Consider the following 17978-nt stretch of genomic DNA (forward strand, 5'->3'; position numbering starts at 1 on the left):
AAATGAATTATTAATCACACAAATCATTTACTTAAATGCCCTTAAAGGCACATGAGTATTTATTTCAACAATCTTTGTGTAATAAATACTCTAGAGAAATGAAGTGGAATTCTTTGGCTGCTGAGACAGGTGTTGACTCATAAGAATCACTCCAGGATGAAGGGAAATAATGTCAAATGAAAACAAAACGGACCCCGGATGCTCTGAGTTTAGCAGAGATGCAGCAGCATTTCTTGTGGGTGTCAGCAGGGAAGAGCAGAGCTTTTAGTGATGTTTTAGTGGCTTTTAGTGGTGCTCGAGATGCGGCGATGGCATCACCACAGTCCGCCAAGGCAAATTCTGAGCTGGAAAAGCTAAATTAATTCACCATCAGAATAGTTTGCCAGCTCCGTCTTCCCTACGGTCTCTTTGCAGATTTCCTTGGGGGACAAAGAATCTGTGGGTTTTGGAGAGAAACGACTTTTACTACTCTTGATACCTCAGGTACGGTCATGCCACTGTGATTGGAGTCTGTGACTATGTGAGGAAAAAGCTCAGCAAATCATTTTGAAGGCTTAATGCTAATATTTCTAGACAGAGAAATTTCTGTTTGGACTATGAATTACTACGAACAAATAATTTTGGTTTCTGTTAAAATACACACTCTTACACTAGAAGAATGGAATGTTGGTGCTTTGTTGAGCACTTGCCCATCATGGGTTTTCCCTCTGCATCACACAAACCTACACATCTATAATCCCAGGACTAGAGGCAGTGGCAGAGAGATTGGAAGTTCAAGGTCATTCTCTGCTACTTACAAAGATAAAACATTCAAGACCAGCCTGGGCTGCATGAGACGCTGTCTCAAAAATAAAATAAAATAAGATATAAAATAAAATAAAATAAAATAAAATAAAATACTGTAGGCTTCTATCATAGTTCTGAGCTTCGGATGTCAGGACGGAGGTTGCAATTTAAATAAAAATTTATTTCCCTGAACATTCAAGGGAATAGGTTATTAATTAAAAGTAAATGACAATATAGTTTTTAAAATGTATTACCATCATATGCTGAGGAAGCAAATAACCTGTATAATCACTCAAGGTTTGTTATCATTATGGGCTTGTGGTTCTTTTGAAGGGCTAAATTCATTGTTTCTCCAGTAAATAGAAAGTATCCTCTACCCTGAATAGAAGTTATAGAGAAGGTGCCCAACTCCAGACAGGACACCTGAAATCATGAAAGACCTTAACTGTTACTCAAGCCTTTTCAGAGTGAAACTAGAGGAAGGGAGAGCAGATGCTACACAACTGAAATACTTAGATGACATCTTTCATGCATTCAAAGAAATTCTGGGACTGGGATTCTTCCTGAACGAGGGAGGGCCAAGCAGAGGTGGGGAGCAGGTAGATTAATGGACTCCTAGGAAAGGGGGCATCCTCTATGTGGAAAAGAGCCCTGCTCATAGGAGCTCAAAGAAACTGAAGCAGCAATGACCAGTGCTCTAGGTCCTCTGTAACTGTGCTATGTTTGCTAGCTTGGTGTTTGTAGGACTCCTAACAGTAGGAGTAGGGATGTGCCTGACTTTTACACACGTTCCTGAGACCTTTTTCCTGCTTCTGGGTGGCCTCGCCCAGCCTTGATACGTAGGTTTGTGCCCAGTCTTATTGTAACTTGCTGTGCTGTGTTCAGTTGCTACCCCTGGGAGATCTGATCTTTTCCTAAGGGAGACAGAGAAGCAGTGGGGGAGAGAGGAGATGGGGGGGGGGGCATGGAGGAGTGGAGAGAGGGGAAACTGAAGTCAACAAGTATTGTATGAAAGAATAATTTAGAAAAGAAAAGACAATTGCCCTGGAGCCTTCCATCAGTGCAGCCAGACTGTAGTCCAAGTTCCAGAAAACAATAGTGTCCTATAAAGAATCTACTAGAATATTCCAGAAAGACTTTTTCAGGAGAGTGCTTTGACCTTTTTTTTTTTCCCAGGAAATTTTAGCCACAGTTAGGGTATGAGAATCATTTAGAATTTCTGAAAGCTCAAAGAAAAGCAGATGTGGAGGAGGAAAAGACAGCCTGGGTGTATAATTTTACAAATACTAGATTCTACCATGAAAGCTTTATCTGTTCCCCCAGCCTTTCTCTCCATCATCGCAACACTATCATGGAGACTCACCACATGTATACAGCTTCAGGACACCAAAGAATTAATAAGGACCCTGCCTTCATACTTTCTAGACACTTCCTACACAGTACAGGTGACAGGCACGGGGCAGAAAGATGGAGTGATTGTTGTGAGATCAAGAGATGTCCTCAAGGCAGCGCACACGCTTCATCAGAAGGACCCTTCTCGGATGTCTGTTCCCCAAACTGAGCATGAGCCTCTGTCACTGGTCCTTGCCAGCCCTTTGTGTGGGTGCGGCGGTTCTGCCAGGGAGGGTTGTATTAGCCAGTTTGCTCTGTCATATCTTAGCATCACAGATTGGGCCACTGGAAGCTGCATGTTCAGAGCCAATTTCCAGTGAAGATATTTTGGGCTGAGCCTCTTTCCCTAAATACAACATCTCCTCCATCCAGTATGTGGTCTTTCCTCCGATTTTTATGCAGACTCGAATCTTCATCCTCTTCTCTTCTTACCAGGAATCTAGTGCTGAGAGATCAAGGCTTCCCCTTTAGAAATGCTTTAGCCTGATTGCTGACAGACGAGTGAGTGAGTCACATTATGGTTTATGACTTGGATGTGTGGATTTGGAAGAGACACAATTCGGTTCATCACAAACGCCAAAACTAGGGCACAGAAGTAGAAAACGGGGAAGAAAATAACCAGGGTCAGCAACCATTCCCACAGTCTCCTGTCGCCTCTAATAACACAACGCTGGAAGCAGAAGGAAATGCAGGCGCCCTTTCATCCACCCCAGAAAAGCCAGCATAAACCGGTCATTCTCTTACGAATCAACCTGAAACTTTTCCATCATAAAAATATGTCTTCTCCAATCCAACCCCAGAGCCTAAATAAATTCCCCCCTGGAATGGGGACCTTTAATAAAACCTTCAGGATATTTTTGACCCCAGTAGGCTCTGAATCATACTGAAAAAAAAAAAATCACAGGGCTGAAATAATTTGGTTCTGTTTTCCATCTATCTGTAAAAGATAGAAGAAAGTAACAATAGTAATTTACTGAAAGGTAAGTTTTGGGAAAATCTGTGTGCAATTTGTATGTTAAAATTATGACTTCTTAACATGAAAAAATGGGGGATAAGTCCTACGGAAAGTTTTTAAAATTATTAGTCCTTAGGGAATTTACTAACTGGTGATAAAATTTGGGTCCCCAATACCCTCAAGCATTTGGGGAATAATTCAAGCCTCACAGCAGAGTCTCCACAATTCAGTTTTAGGATATGCAGTAAACTTTGTCAGAATAATTTGTTTCAACAAGTCAGAGATCTGATGGTTGGAAAGGTTATTACAGTGACTGACCGAGTGACTGGGTCTCAGAGGCCCCTGTGAATGTCCTTTCAGAGGGGCCCATGGGAAGTTCTCCTAGACATCACCCCCTTCCAGCTAGGGTTCTCTCTGGCACCACCACTCCTCTGGCGTTGGCGAAGCAGCAAAGAACCTAAAGAACTGGCTCCCTATGGGGAGAGAAGGGAAAAGAAGAGGAAGATAAGAGACTCCTATTTCACTCACAGCAGCAGGGTGTCCCTGAGCTGGAGCCCACAAGCCACACCTCATTGTCTCTGCAGCACACCCACCCATGCTCACCCCCACCCCCACTCCCTGGTGACATATCTTCCTCAAATAAGAACATCACCTTCCTTTACTTTAGCCCTAGGAAGGTTTCACAGATGCACCTCCCAGCCCTACGAACACACCCTGGGCCTCTTCAGACTGTGTCGGTCCAACTCCTTTTCTTGTAAACAGGCACCTCTGCCTTGCCTTCAATGTTCCAGGGAAAGCCTGGACAACCCAGCCAGTGGCCAGCTTAACTTTCCTCGCTGTCTCCTTGCTTAGCCACTCCTGCAGTGACTCTCCACCTGGAAAGAGCCTTGTTTGGCAGGAGGCTAGCTCCAGTGCCCCCAAGTCAGCTTTCAGAATCTCCCCACAAGGAATCTCTGGAGTTGAAGGAATGTGGAAAACTGGGCTCCAGGTCACACAGTAGGATCCTGTCACACAGTGGGGCTCCACCACTGCTCCTATACGGTCTTTTGGGCCGGTGGACTCTCTTTCACTTTGCTGAAACATTCCTTTCGACTCAGACTCTGGGAGACACCGTTTTAGTGAGGTATACAAAATCCCGAACCTGACTTTTCCTAACTCCTCCATCGTCTTTCTGCAGCTTTTATTATGCACCGGGTGCCAAGCTTTCCTCAGCTCAGAAAGTCACTCACATTTCTTCTGAAAGCCAGACAGACAGGAGGCAGAGAGGTAAAGGGCAGTCTCAGTAGTGAGACTTGTTCCTGGGGAGGACATGTAGTCTAATACTGAACTCTGAGTTTTAAATCTGGGCTTTACTTGAGAGCGCATTGCTCTATAGGCTACACAGAGTTTGAATGGCTCCTTTGTGAGGCTATACACAACCTCTTCTCTATGATACAAGGAGAAGATCTTTCTCCTCTCATATAGGCACTGAATGTCAGTAGCAAGTTACGTGCCAATGAGTAGTGAGACCCTGCCTTGTAAAAATGGAAGGGTTGGGCTGAGGGCTAATATGTGCCCTGCAACTTCTTCTCAGGGATGTGGGGAGGACTAATGAAATGTTATTTCTGTTGCAACTGATGTTCTTCAAAAGAGAGGCATGATGCACTAGGTATTGGAATTAAGGATATAGAGATAGTCAAGCAAAGGAGATAGTCAACTGCTTCTGTGTCACAGAAGGTTGAAAGAATGGCTTAGGTGGTAGAAGCTTGCCTTACAAACGTGAAGACCTGGGTTTGATCCTAGAACCCATGTGAGAATGCTCTCCTTGGAGGCATGCTTAGAATCACAGTGCGGGGGATGTAGAAACAGAAGGATCTTTGACACTTACTCTCCAGGAAATTGCTTCATTGGTGAGCTTTAAGCCAATGAGAAATTTGCCTCACAGAAGGTGAGCCACCGTCCTGAGGGTGACACCCACAGTTGTCTTCCAGACATACATGCACACATGTGCCCCCCACAAATAAATTAAAAAATTAATTAGTAAGTAATAAAATAAGGATCTTTTTTTTCTGGGAAAGGCAGGCGGAGGGTACAAATGTATAAGTCAGCAGTTTGCTGGAAGTTGAACCAAGAATGGGGTTTCCAGCTCTATCCAAAGATCTGCCTTGACCTTGAAGACTGTGATGTAAGTCAGGAGCAGGGGCTACATTTCACAGACTGAGATGAAAACATTAAGCCTTTTCTGTCCTAACTGCCTCAGCTGCCGTCAACTGGCATGTAGATTTGGTGTACAAAAGAAAAGTCATAAAAGCAGAAACAAAACACCGCACGTACATACTGAAGGACTTAGTGTCTTTTCGGCAGGAGTGTGCATTAGGGCCATTGGTGACAAAGCCTGTGAGCCAAAGGGAACTGAAGTGAAGAATCAAGACACACAGGGAGGGTGCTCAACCACTCCTGTAATATGCAAAGCTGTATTCCATAATGAGTCGATCCAAGCCAGGCATACCTGTAATCCCAGCTCTTGGAGGGCAGCGGGGGGCGGGGGAGGAAGCTCAGAATTTGAGGCGAGTCTAAGCTATATTCCAAGATCCTGTCTAAATAAACAAAACAAGGGCAGAAGTTGTGGCTCAGTTAGGAGAGTCCCCAGTACTTCCTGAAACTGGGCATGATAGTGCAAGCCCATAACCCCAGCCGTAGGGTTTCTCATGTTTGTACCTGTTGAAAGTGCTGAGTTGGAATGTGAGCCCCGGGTTTTAACGTTCTGGCTTCTAGCTTCTTAACCTGCTGCTGGTAAGAGGTGACATAATCCTGGGTGGTATGTGAGAGGCCTTTTAAAATAATAGATCGTGAATCGTTGAGGTCTAAAATGTGTTGGAAATAAAACACTGCCACGAAGCCCATGATCTTGTAAACACAACTGCTCAAAACAATACTTCTTAATACTTGCCACATAGAAGGCTCACCCAGGAAAATATTTTTATATAAAAACAAACAAACAAGCAACAGCAGCAAATGACATTGGGTCTTACCCTAGAGGAGGCGCTCTACCTTAAATGTTTCCTAAAATTTCTAACCTGCAGTAGGAAGCACTGAGGTAGGCAAGGAGGATTGTTTTCGTTGTTGTTGTTTGTTTGTTTTTTTAAATACTGAGTCTTTTACTGTATGTCTGTGTGAGGGTGTCAGCTCCCCTGGAACTGGAATTACAGACAGTTGTGAGCTGCCATGTGGGTGGCTGGGAATTGAACCCCGGATCCTCTGGAAGAGCAGTCGGTGCTCTTAACCACTGCGCCATCTCTCCAGCCCCGAGGAGGACTGTTTTAAAGCATTGCTTAAATGAACAACTTTAAGGAAATACTCTAGTAGAGATGCTGTAAATATCTCTTCTATATATTATTTGCATCCTGTATGATGCTGATAACTGAAGTTTACTCAGCCTTGCACCATCGTGGATAGCTCCCATTCTTGAGACAAAAATGAACCGAAGTAATGAGGAGAAAATATAGGAACAGGAGTCAATGGTGTCTCCCAGTCAGCCCAGCACCCAGCGGGTGAAGGAAAGAGCATCAGGAATTTGAGGCTATTCTTGTCGAAAAAAAAATGAGTCTGAGGCTAGCCTGGGCTATATTTTTGAATATCAAAAAACCAAACCATCACCAACATCAAAATCTCACCAAAACCCAAAATAAAGATCACTAAAGAGAAAAGCAAATGCTCAAAAACAAACAAACAAACAAACAAAGAAAACCAGGAAAACCCAAAAAGGCATGGTCCTGCTTTCTCTACTAGGAACAAAATCAGGAGCAGTCTAGGGCAGAATGTAAGGATGGTAATGGGGTGGAAACGAGAAAGGTTTGTTGGAGGTCCCAGTAGACTTCAGTCATCCATAGGCCTGTTGTTTTCCTTTGGAAGGTTGTTCATCATAAGGTTGTCCAGAAACAGGTCCAAAGCAACTGTCTGCCAAACGAACGAAACAGTAAGAAACCAGAGTCCTATATTCCCAGTCAAAACACACTCACAATGACGGAAAACCTCGCACTAAGCCCCACCTCTTGACGATTCCACAAGTTTCCACCAACTTCTAGGTGAGGACCGAGCCTTTGCATAACACTTCACATACAAACTGCTCTTTCTTCAACAAACCACCCTGGTTTCCTATCTCATTTCCTATCTTTGGATCCTCCCGTCTTGTTTCCCACTCACTGGATCCTAAAACATGTGAAAAGCCAGAGACATAAATAATCTAATGTGTTTCGGACTTGCACTTGTACAAGGGACTTCTGTTTGCCTGTTCATTCTCGTATTTATCACAGCCTAGCTTCAATCACACAACAGCGTTTATTGAACACCTTCTGTGTATCGCATCCTTTTAGCTTTTGAGCGTAGCTGGCAGTTTTCTCAGCCTTCATTGTCATGATGGTGGAATCAACCAAGTCTCACAGTTCCGTCCCTCTTAAGAAGTCTAGATCATTCATAGGACCGATGTTTCTCTAGTCATGGTACAATTAGACTCGTGATGAGAGGATAGGATAACTCTAAGGCGGAATGTGGGGAGGTAAGACATTGCAGTCACCTCACAGTCACAGGGGAGCACTGGGAGAAAACCCTGGGGACACGCTGAGGTGAGATGGAGAAAACCGAACCACCCAGAGACTGGAAAAGGTGCCCACACCCCTTCCTCTATTCTTTGGTCTGTTAAATGGGGATAATGACACTGTGTTTACCTACCTTGGAGAGACATTATCAGCTCTATTTAAAGGCTCTTCCCATGAAAGCTGCTGTGTAATTACCAAGAACAGCTATGATAAAGAAACCTAAATACAACAGCGAATCAGCTGGAACCAATTCTCAGGGGAGTTTACTTCTCTGGAAAATTTTAAGGAAAGGATAGCAGCTCTTCTTTGGGGAGTGCTGGGTCCCATTCCAACTTTACGTTTCTGGAAAGCCAGCTACTTTTGAAGCCTTCTCCTCTAGCCAAGAACTCAAGATCTTCGTCTGCCTGCTTTTCCCTTATAGTCTAAGTGGTTTCCATCTGAAGTTACCATTTCGTGTCTGATTTTTATGTTTATCACATCTTGACTTACCAAGACCCTTGCATCAAAAATGGATTTCAAGTAAGGCTTCCACCTACAGGACAGGAAAAGAGAGGGGACATAGACACTGTAATCCAAAGGAAAATTGCACTTCATAGATGGCAGGTAACAAAAGCATCTCTGACAGCTTTGAAGACAATGGGGGATTAGGGCAGTGGCTGGTGGGTACTTACAGTTCAAATGAGGATCTAAGTTCTAGTCCTAAACACCCATTTAAAAGCAGGCACAATGGCACTGTTGATAATTCTAGCACTCCTGTTGTGAGATGGGAGGCAGAGACGAGGAGTCTGCCAGGCTGAGCACAGCCAATAGCACACAACAAAGAGACCTGGTTTTAAAGAGGTGGAAAAAGAGGACGGACGCACAGACCACCCTCTAAACTTCATGCACATGTTGTAGCATGCTCACACCTGCACGCACAAAAAAATACAAACATGCACATACACGCATCTCACACACACACACACACACACACACACACACTTTTTTTAAAGAAGAGGAAGGTTGAGATAATTCAATGTCAAGCTGTGCTAAGATTCATTGACGAAATATGGATTGCCTGGGGTCGGGAGTGCAGAGAGCAGGGACCCTGTACAGACTTGCTTGAGGAAACTGCTCCAGTAGAAGCAGGGTGATGGCAGCTCACTGGAAAGAGAGGTACAGGGCTGGTGAGATGGCCCCGGAGGTGACAGAACCTACTGTCGAGCCCAAGGACCCCAGTGTGATCCCCAGAGGTGGAAGAAGAGAACGTATTTCCACAAGTGCACACAATCACACAGGCATCCCACAAAACACATGTGAAAGAAATGAATGGATGAAATTTTAAATAATCAAAAGAAACTGCAGCTGTGAAACCCACAGGCTACATCAAGCAAGTAAGTAGAGGAGCCACGGCAACTTAAACATTGGTGGCTTGGAAACCTGGTAACCTGGGGGTGATGGGCTATGTTTGCAGAGAGGGCTGCCAGCTGAGAAAGTGGGCACATTAAATATTTAAATAATATTGAGGTCAACATCACTGGCAGAAAGTCCATTGGTTTTATATTTTTGTTAATCTCACAGAGTTAACTATACTGGTTATTTCTAAATAGTGCAATATATAGTATATGAAAGGCTCCAAGCAATAAAAACTCTGGGATTTCAGGGACGTTTTCACATGAGAGCTTTGTAAGTTTAAAAACTATGCATAGTAATAACAGCTGGCACTTATCGATTGTTTGCTATGAGAGCTACATGAATTTTTTTTCTATGTATCTAGATGTCCGCTAAGGGGTTTGCCAGGTTTGGTAAGATGGCTATAAACCCTGTCCAGAACCATGACTTCTGGAAATGGCATATGCAGATTAAATGTTTGCATCCCTGTATCTTCAGTATTTCTACATAAAACTTGATCTCCAGTCATGACTGTTTTTTGGTTGGTTGGTTGGTTGGTTGGTTGGTTGGGTTTTTGCCTGTTTGTTTTTGGTTTTGTTTTTTGTTTTGTTTTTTTGGTATGGGGTCTGTGAGTCAAATCATACGGGTGTACATGTGTGATGAAATCAGTGGGCTCTAAAGAGAAGACAAGAAAAAGATTGCTTTCTTCTCCCAACCCTAATTCCTCCCACCTTGTGAGGAATAAAAAAAAAAGGTTGGCCATAAAGAAGAGTGATCTTCTCAGCCTCCAAACTGTTGTTCTCCCAGAGGTACTTTTGTTACACAGCCTGAGCTGACTCAACCATCCTCATATCTGTGAGCCTTGAAAGAGCTTGTGTTTTACTGCCCCTACCAGGCCCTTCCCACACATTGCTGCCAGAGTTACAGATATAAAACTGTTTTGATAAAATACTCAGCCACCAATGGACATGTCAAGTTTATGGGAAAAGGTGACAAGTCCTTTAGATATTTTCCAACCTCTCATTCCTGGAGTAGATTGAGGGCATCAATTTGGTTTCATCCTTCACAAGGCAAATACGTTTTTTTTTCAGGGTGTCATTCTCTAAGGGACTGGCTTTAGTTATAAGTAGAAATATTTACTGTCTCATAACGGCTGCATGACTTCATTTAACAGATATAAGGCACCTGAGCCCCAAGAATCAGTTCAGACATGGCAAAAAGATAATTTAAATGTTGCTTGGACTGATCCTTCATTCAACCTAATTCAGCCCTAATTCAGACGGGATAGTAACTATCTCATCTCTAATTTAGACTATCCCTTCAAAATGTCTTGACTTTTCTATCAAGTCTTTGTCTAAAAAAGAAAAATCACATACTCATAATAAATATATGCAAAGAATTATAGAGCAAATGTCTCAATAATATGTAACATTTTAGAAGTCATAGTGGAATGATAATAATGAATTAGGAGTAGTATTTGATATTGATTTAAACAATCTAAACGGGGCTGAGGAGCTGACTCAGTAGGTAAAGAGCTTGCTGAGTGAAAGTAATGAACTGAGTTCTAATCCCCAGAAGCTACATACAGCAGTGTGCACGTGTAACCCCAGCGGTTCTGTGGCAAGAGTGGAGGCAGAGAGTAGAGTCCCCGGAAGCGGAAGCTTGAAGGTCAGCAGTGAACAACAAAGAGCCTGGACACCTGCCTAAAATAAGGGAGAGGGTGAAGACTGACACTTGAACTTGATTCAGATCTCCAGAGGAATACAAGGCTTTGTCATTTCTAAGTAGTCGGATTTAGATGGCGATGTCAGACTACAAGGACACAGATGAGAACTTGAAATTGATTAGGACAATGAAAAAAATTCTTTGCATAAATATTTAGTACAACTGGGAGTCATGGCACACATCTTTAACTCCAGCAGAGGCAGGCAGATCTCTGAGAGTTTCAGGACATCCAGGGGTAAGTAAAGAAAGCCTGTCCTTAAAAGACTAAATGCATACATACATGCATACATGCATACATACATACATACATAATTAGTATAAATGGTAGAAGTAAGTTTGGGGCCACTTCAAAAGTTGTTAAAAATTCTTCCCTAATTCCCAGCCAAAATTCATTTAACAAATGTACTTATGAAGCTCAAGCCAGCAATTCAAACAACAATTTTCAGCATCACACACGATATGATGCAAAGGTAGGGCAATTAGAAAGTCTATGTTTTCCATAAGCCGTATGTTTCTACAAGAACATAAAAATGTGTATACACAGAAAATGCTCTAGTTCTTAGTACCGAGTGTGTCTTGACTCTGAGCTGAGGTGTGCAGGCAGGGCTATTGGTGTCGTAAGGCATGACAGCACACATCCCACATCAGAGAAAGGGCTGCTGTGAACTTGCTCAGCCCAACGCAGGCGAGTACCACCCCAAAAACCTGGGATCTTTTACAAATTTGATTTTGAAATAATTTTTGGTCATTGTGGACCATTGAAGCCTTTTACTGATGACAAATTCTTTTGTAAGAAGTTGTACTCTATGAGACTTATTCTATTTACCATAAGGGAGGGCGAGGAGGGAAGAAATTAACACACCCACTATTTTCAACAAGACAGAGGATTTGGAAAGTAAGTTCTATTTCATCATAAATTTCTAAATAGCAAAGAAAGAGCACTTATTAAAAAAAAACAAACAAGGATTGGAGAGATGGTGGTTCTGACCACTCTTGCTAGGACCAGAGGTTGGCTGCCCACACCCACACAGGACAGCTCACAACTTCTGGTAACTACAGTCCCAATGAATCTAACTCCTTCTTCTGCCTTCTGCAGGCACCAGGAGCCCGTGGATCACATGAGTGTACTCAGGCAAAACAGTCTCACAAATAAAATAGAAATAAATAATCTTAACAAAAACTAAAACATCCTTGTGTCAAGTTGAGAGCCAAACCAGGTCGGTAGCCCTGCATCTGGGTGTGCCATTGTTAAGATCTTTACAAAGGCTGACAGCTCAGCTACTTTTCTATTGCTGTGAAGAGACACCATGACAAAGGCAGTTTATAAAGAGTGTCGTGGGGCCATGCTTCTACTTCCAGAGCATGAGTCCATTGCCTTCGTGATGGGGAACATGACAGCAAGCAGGCAGTCATGGTGCTAGAGCAGTAGCTGACAGTTTACATGTTGAGACAATAAGCACCAGGCAGAGAGAGAACCAAATGGAATGATTTGGGTTTTTGAAAACCTCAAAGCCCACCCTTGGTGACACACCTCTTTCAACAAGGCCGCACCTTCCAATCTTTCCCAAACAGCTCCAACAACTATGGAGCAGGCATTCAAGTATATAAGGTGATGGATGCCATTCTCATTCAAACCACCGCAGCTGAGAAACACTATTGATTTAAAAAAAAAAAAAAAAAACTTTAAATGCATGAGTGTTTGCCTGGATGTGCACCACATGCGTGTCTGGTGTCCTGCAAGGCCAGAAGAGGACATCGGGTCCCCTGGAGCTGGAATTACAGTAATTGTAAGCCAACATGTGAGAGCTTTAAATTCTGAGCCGTCTCTCCAGCCCCGCATTACTAATTACCTTCAAAGACTTCATCCCATGGACACAGATCTTTGAGAATTAGAAACTGAGAGTCTCTACCAAGAAGTTAAAATGTTTAAGCCCCTCAGGTAACCCTGGGAACCTGTAAAATTTGGGAATCACCTAGCTCCGTTACCTCAATATTATCCTAATTTCATGATTTAATCATTTCTATGACTCTACAGAATGCCTTGCTTTACAAACATGAAAATTATAATAACATTTATGAAGTAAACTTCGTGCAAATGCCTGTAAACTGGCTGAGGTTCCTCCCCCACCCCCACGAGTTAAAATTCTTCTTATAATCTCACGAATGGGAACTTCCTTCGTGTATCTTGGAACAGATCGCTTTATCTGGCCTGTTTCCCAATTACGAACGTTCCAAATCAGAGTTATATAAATAAATGAGACTTTTCCCCACTCAAGACACCAGTGTGGATGAAAAATTTGTTTACACCAAGAAGTTTTAGGTCATCTTTCAATCATTCATCCCCTGAACCAAACTAGGTGTGCAGGAGAGTGCACAGGCATGAAGGCACACACCCACATGTGACACATGGCAAATGTTGGGTGGTCAGCGAGCCGGAATGAAGGAGACCTTCAAATCCCATCACTCCTTTCCTCACCTTATATTTTTGTATGCAAGACTCGAGGAGCTGAAAGCAAAAGCATCCAAATACTGTCTACATTACCTGCCTAAGCTTTTGGTTTGCATGACTCTCATTTGTTTTCCTTTAAATACTGTACTTTGGCCCTGGTGATATTAAAGGGAGTAATGAAAGGAATATTTTTAAATAATGAAAGCTATAAATGGAACGTGTTAATGAAGACTACTGTAAAGATCCTCTAAAATGTGTACCAACTTGCCTTAATAAGGAGTTCTAATTCTTGCAATAAGACACTTGTAGGTTTTGCTTGATCATTGAAACTTCCTTCAAATTAGTTAGTCCAGACTTCTCGTATTTTAGTTTTGCAGTGTATATATATATATGTGTGTGTGTGTGTTAATTTGTACATTGTGCATTCACTGTACAGAGTGTTGGGATTAATACAGACAATTTCTTTGAAGTATGTCATGTATGTTGACAGAGCAGAGTTTAAGTTTTATTTGGGATTAAAAATTATTGATGCTGGGTAGGACAATTGAGTTACTTTAGAAATTAAAATTTAATTAACAACCATATAAATACAATAGTCTCAAAAGATTTGAAACATGTCCTTGCCATGTACGAAATCTCTGCATGACAAAGGCAAGTCCTGCCATCTGGTGGAAAACATATATCCAATGAAGGAATTGGGGATTCCCTTTTCTCCCATATAACTCTCCAGGGCATTTCCCAGGGAGACTTGGATGCATTGGGAATTTGTCTTTCAATGTTACTGGCTAGCTAGGCCTTCAGTGGTGTCATTGTTGACCAGCTCGGAGGCTTTGACCATTTGCCAACTGTGTTGAAATGAAGTCCAGTTCTTAGAGAACTCGTGGATATTTTGAGTAGTAACAAATAAACTCCAGATTCTCTTCTTATCCTCAATTATGAACCATCAACACCATTGTGGAAAAACACCAGCAAGACTGGTCCAGGGAAACTGGCTTACCAGGGAATAAAATGACCTTAACAAACATACATGAGCCAGGGTTGTATCTTAGTCATTATTAAGCATATTTTAAAGCCGTGTTTAAAAAATAAATATATAAGATATTTAGCCTTACTATTTTTTTTTCAGCAAACTCTACTTGCCAGAGCCCTTTCTTCCTTGTTAGCCATGTGGAGATTGGTTCTACCTGGGCTCTCAGAGCATTTATACCTATGATCTTAGGACAGCCACTGGCCAGACTACTGTCACAAATTTACATACACCAAACTGTTTTCATCATGACTTCCCTCACACAAATAGAATGCTTGATTATTTGGGCCTCAAATAACAGTTTAAAGAAGATAAAAGGCCCATATAATCAATTCTCTGACCATGCATTTGCAAAGTTACATGGTACATGAATTACATGTACTTCCAAATTTAAAAGAAGAAGCATACTTTCAATTTACTTCCGAATTGAAGAAGAAGAAGAAGAAGAAGAAGAAGAAGAAGAAGAAGAAGAAGAAGAAGAAGAGGAGGAAGAAGAAAAGCTTGATGCAGGCATTCCTTTGTCTCACAAGTCACTGATGACCGAAATCTGCAGCATATGGTGATCTTTGTTACTGTCTTCCATTTGTATGTACCAGCTAGTGGCCTAGAAGACATCAGGCTACGATTTGAATATGTATTCACTTTGAAGGCGTTGGATCTGTGTGTTTTTCATTTTGTTCAGTTACATCCACAGGATGGGAAAAGCAGTGTTTCAAGCTGCTGATTGTGTGGGTCATTTATCTATTGGTACAGCTCCCTCTGTCGATGGCTGGTAGTGTAGCTTCCCCAAAAGGTACTGTTCCTACTGAGGCATAGTCGATGCATCCAAAGGCACCAGAGTTTCATTAAAGGAATTCTCTTGTTCCCTTCCTTCATATGGAAATGCCATTAACCGTATTAAGTTAATTCTGAGTATTAGGTTCCTAACCAACACGCAAAGCTTCTCCTCAGGGCCTATTTCACCAGGCATCCTTGAGTCAGAATGGACTGGATATGTCATCACAGATTCAGAGTCACACCGTGGGTTGCGATTAGATTTAAGAGGAGCTAGCTCTCGTATCTATTGAGTTTTCCCTTCAATCATGGTTGTTCCATTTCTTTCCCCGCCAACCACCTTGTGTCTTCAGGTAAATGAAAAGTTCAATTATATGTAAAGTGAGTGTTAAATCAGCAGGCCCCTTGTGGGGGTCTGGGCTTTCTCTCCCTGCTTCAGTGGCAAGTGTGCTCAATCCATTACTGTTCCTGAGGACTGTACATCCATCAGGTCATGTGGGCCAGCCAGGGTGCATCTTACAGCTTTTACTGCATATGAGACGTTGCAGGCCTGTTCTCAGGAACTGCCAGGCAGACTGGGAATCACAGTCACGGTTAATAGCAGCGAATTGCCAGCTCTTGATGGGTGGGTAGTCACTCCTTTCAGTGGTTGCCCCCTGGGGGAGAAGGTAGAAAAACAGAGGGAGGGAATTAGAGTGACTTTGCACAGTTGAGCAGGTTCATGCCGCTGGATCAGTGGCAAGCATTGGCAGGGCTCCACTCTAGGGAGGCTCACAACGACATCACAGTCTCATTTTTACCAATTGGTGCTGCTGTATTACCAGTAGAGCACAGGGGGAGAGCAGAGGGGAGGGCTAGCCCAAGTGGGGGATGGGGATGGAGGCAGAAGTCTAAGCTAAATTAAACAAACAAAACAAAAATGCATGCTTAGACAGGTCCGGGCACCCCAGTTAGCCCTGTGCTAATTGCACCAAACTGGTGTTTGAAGTTCCCTGGGTGATTAAAGGATAGACTTCCAAACTCTCTGCATAACCTTAATTTTTTCAAGGTTCTCTGAGTGGAGAATGGCTTATAATAATGATTTTGACTAATACATTTTTTGACATGCAACTTTAATGCTTAGCCTGAGTACAACTCTAGAGCATTTCATGTGTACTCAGCTGTAAAGAGTGATGATTTAAAGGGCTAATATAAGGGAAAGGTCGTTCTAGAATGAACCTCTAACAAATTGCATAAAGGATGCTTATTATTCCATGAGTATAAGGATGTGAAGCTTTCCTGCTCATTTTTTCTGTTTGGTTCAAAAAGAATTGTTGAGATATGAATGGGAGAAGAAGGAAGAAAGGAAAGAAATAAAACAGAAATGTGCATTTTGATGGTTATGATTTCATGGCCACCTAAAAGACTGTACAATAATGTGGTTATCCGTCTCCTCTTTTGTTTTGGGTGAAGAATTCGCTCTAACAAGAAAATGCTGCTGTTGGTTGGAGGGTTGCCTCCTGGGCCGGACCGACTCCCCAGCAATCTGGTTCAGTATTATGATGATGAAAAGAAGACATGGAAAATACTCACAAGTGAGTGTGTTTATCTGTTTTCCTTGCCTGTTTATTTCAGGTTGGAGTTGTCCTGACGAATTAAAAAGCACAGTTAAATCAAATCAGGCACTGTATCGATCTGCTACCCTTTGGAGGTTTGTTTATGTATCGTGGGAGATTTAGAGTAAAAGACTAAATTAACATTGCCGATTTGGTAGTGGAACAAGCCTCAATTAAAACTGGCCTGGTTCGTGTTTCCGTGTGTGTTGGAATGGATGCATGGGGGAGGGGGGAAGGACATGGAGCAGAAATCATCCCTTAGAAGTGCTTCAGTTAGAAAAAAACTGAAAGGTTGTTTAGTCACACTAGGAAGTTTTCTCACATCAAATTGGTAGGTAGTTTAATTCGTTGTCTCTTTTACCAACATCACCACTTGCCCTTTAAGCATCCTTGCCCAGCCTTAGTCTGGAAGACAAGGTATTTCCAGAAATGGCCTCCTTAGGCTGCTCCAAAGCTTGATGGACGGATAGACTCGTGGCCTCCCCCAGCTGCATTAAACTGTGCTCTCAAATGTCCGGCCAAGGCTCTCCTTAAAGGGTGATTGTGTTTTACAGCGGAACTCTTGCCTTGGGCACTGAGATTGGGAGCATGTTGTTGTATCGGTTATGATTCCTGATCTGATGCAGTCATGGAGTCAGAAATCACCGTTTCTTGAGTGCAGCTGGCTGTTCGCACCAGTCCCCTTGTGGGCACAGTGGCTGCACTGGTCAATAAAACCAAATTTTAACTGTCAAGATTGCCCGGAGCTGTATAGATAAAATAATAAATGAGCAATTTTGATCCATGAATCAAAGCCGTACATTTAAAACCAACAAAAGTGGAAGTTAACTTCCTTATTGGGTATGTCTTTAAAGCATTTGTGTATTTTAGCAGATTACTCTTGTAAACTCGTTTCCTTGGCTCTTCCTGAAAGCCCCTTAAAATAATAGAAGCAGGGAAAGGTTCTTAAGAGCAGAATAGGAGTCAAGACATGTGAGGTGGGGCTTGAAACAACCCACAGAGGAGCTGGCCTATCCCCAGCAAAACCCGCAGTAGCGTGGTCCAGGCACCGCGTCAGGAAGGCTCCCTGGACAGCACTATATTGTGGTTGTAGTAAGGAAGTGGCTGAAAAGAAACAGCAAGATTCAGCAGGAAGAGGAGGGAGGAAATGCATTAATGATGTCTTTAAAATGCTTTTGGTTCTCTTTTGGGTGAAAATGTCATTTGCCATGGTGTAAACACCTTAGTCAGTGAGCTATCTGTAATCTAAAGATGCATCAGAAACTAAAGCTGAAGCAAAATCAGAGACTCGATGTTTTGACAGCATCTGATCAACAGAGAACTCCTGTAC

The 17978-nt window shown here is 42.5% G+C and overlaps 1 protein-coding gene across 1 annotated transcript in view; it reads left to right on the forward strand.

The window, feature by feature from the left end:
• Positions 1-17978, forward strand: part of Klhl14 (kelch like family member 14) — a 105621-nt gene that overhangs the window by 15957 nt on the left and 71686 nt on the right. Inside the window, exon 3 of the mRNA XM_060377627.1 lies at positions 16506-16627. Coding sequence (XP_060233610.1) covers positions 16506-16627 — 122 coding nt within the window. The remainder of the gene's footprint in view (positions 1-16505; positions 16628-17978) is intronic.

The sequence above is a fragment of the Meriones unguiculatus genome, chromosome 2 (genome assembly GCF_030254825.1).
Source record: "Meriones unguiculatus strain TT.TT164.6M chromosome 2, Bangor_MerUng_6.1, whole genome shotgun sequence".
NCBI classification, from domain to species: Eukaryota; Metazoa; Chordata; class Mammalia; order Rodentia; family Muridae; genus Meriones; species Meriones unguiculatus.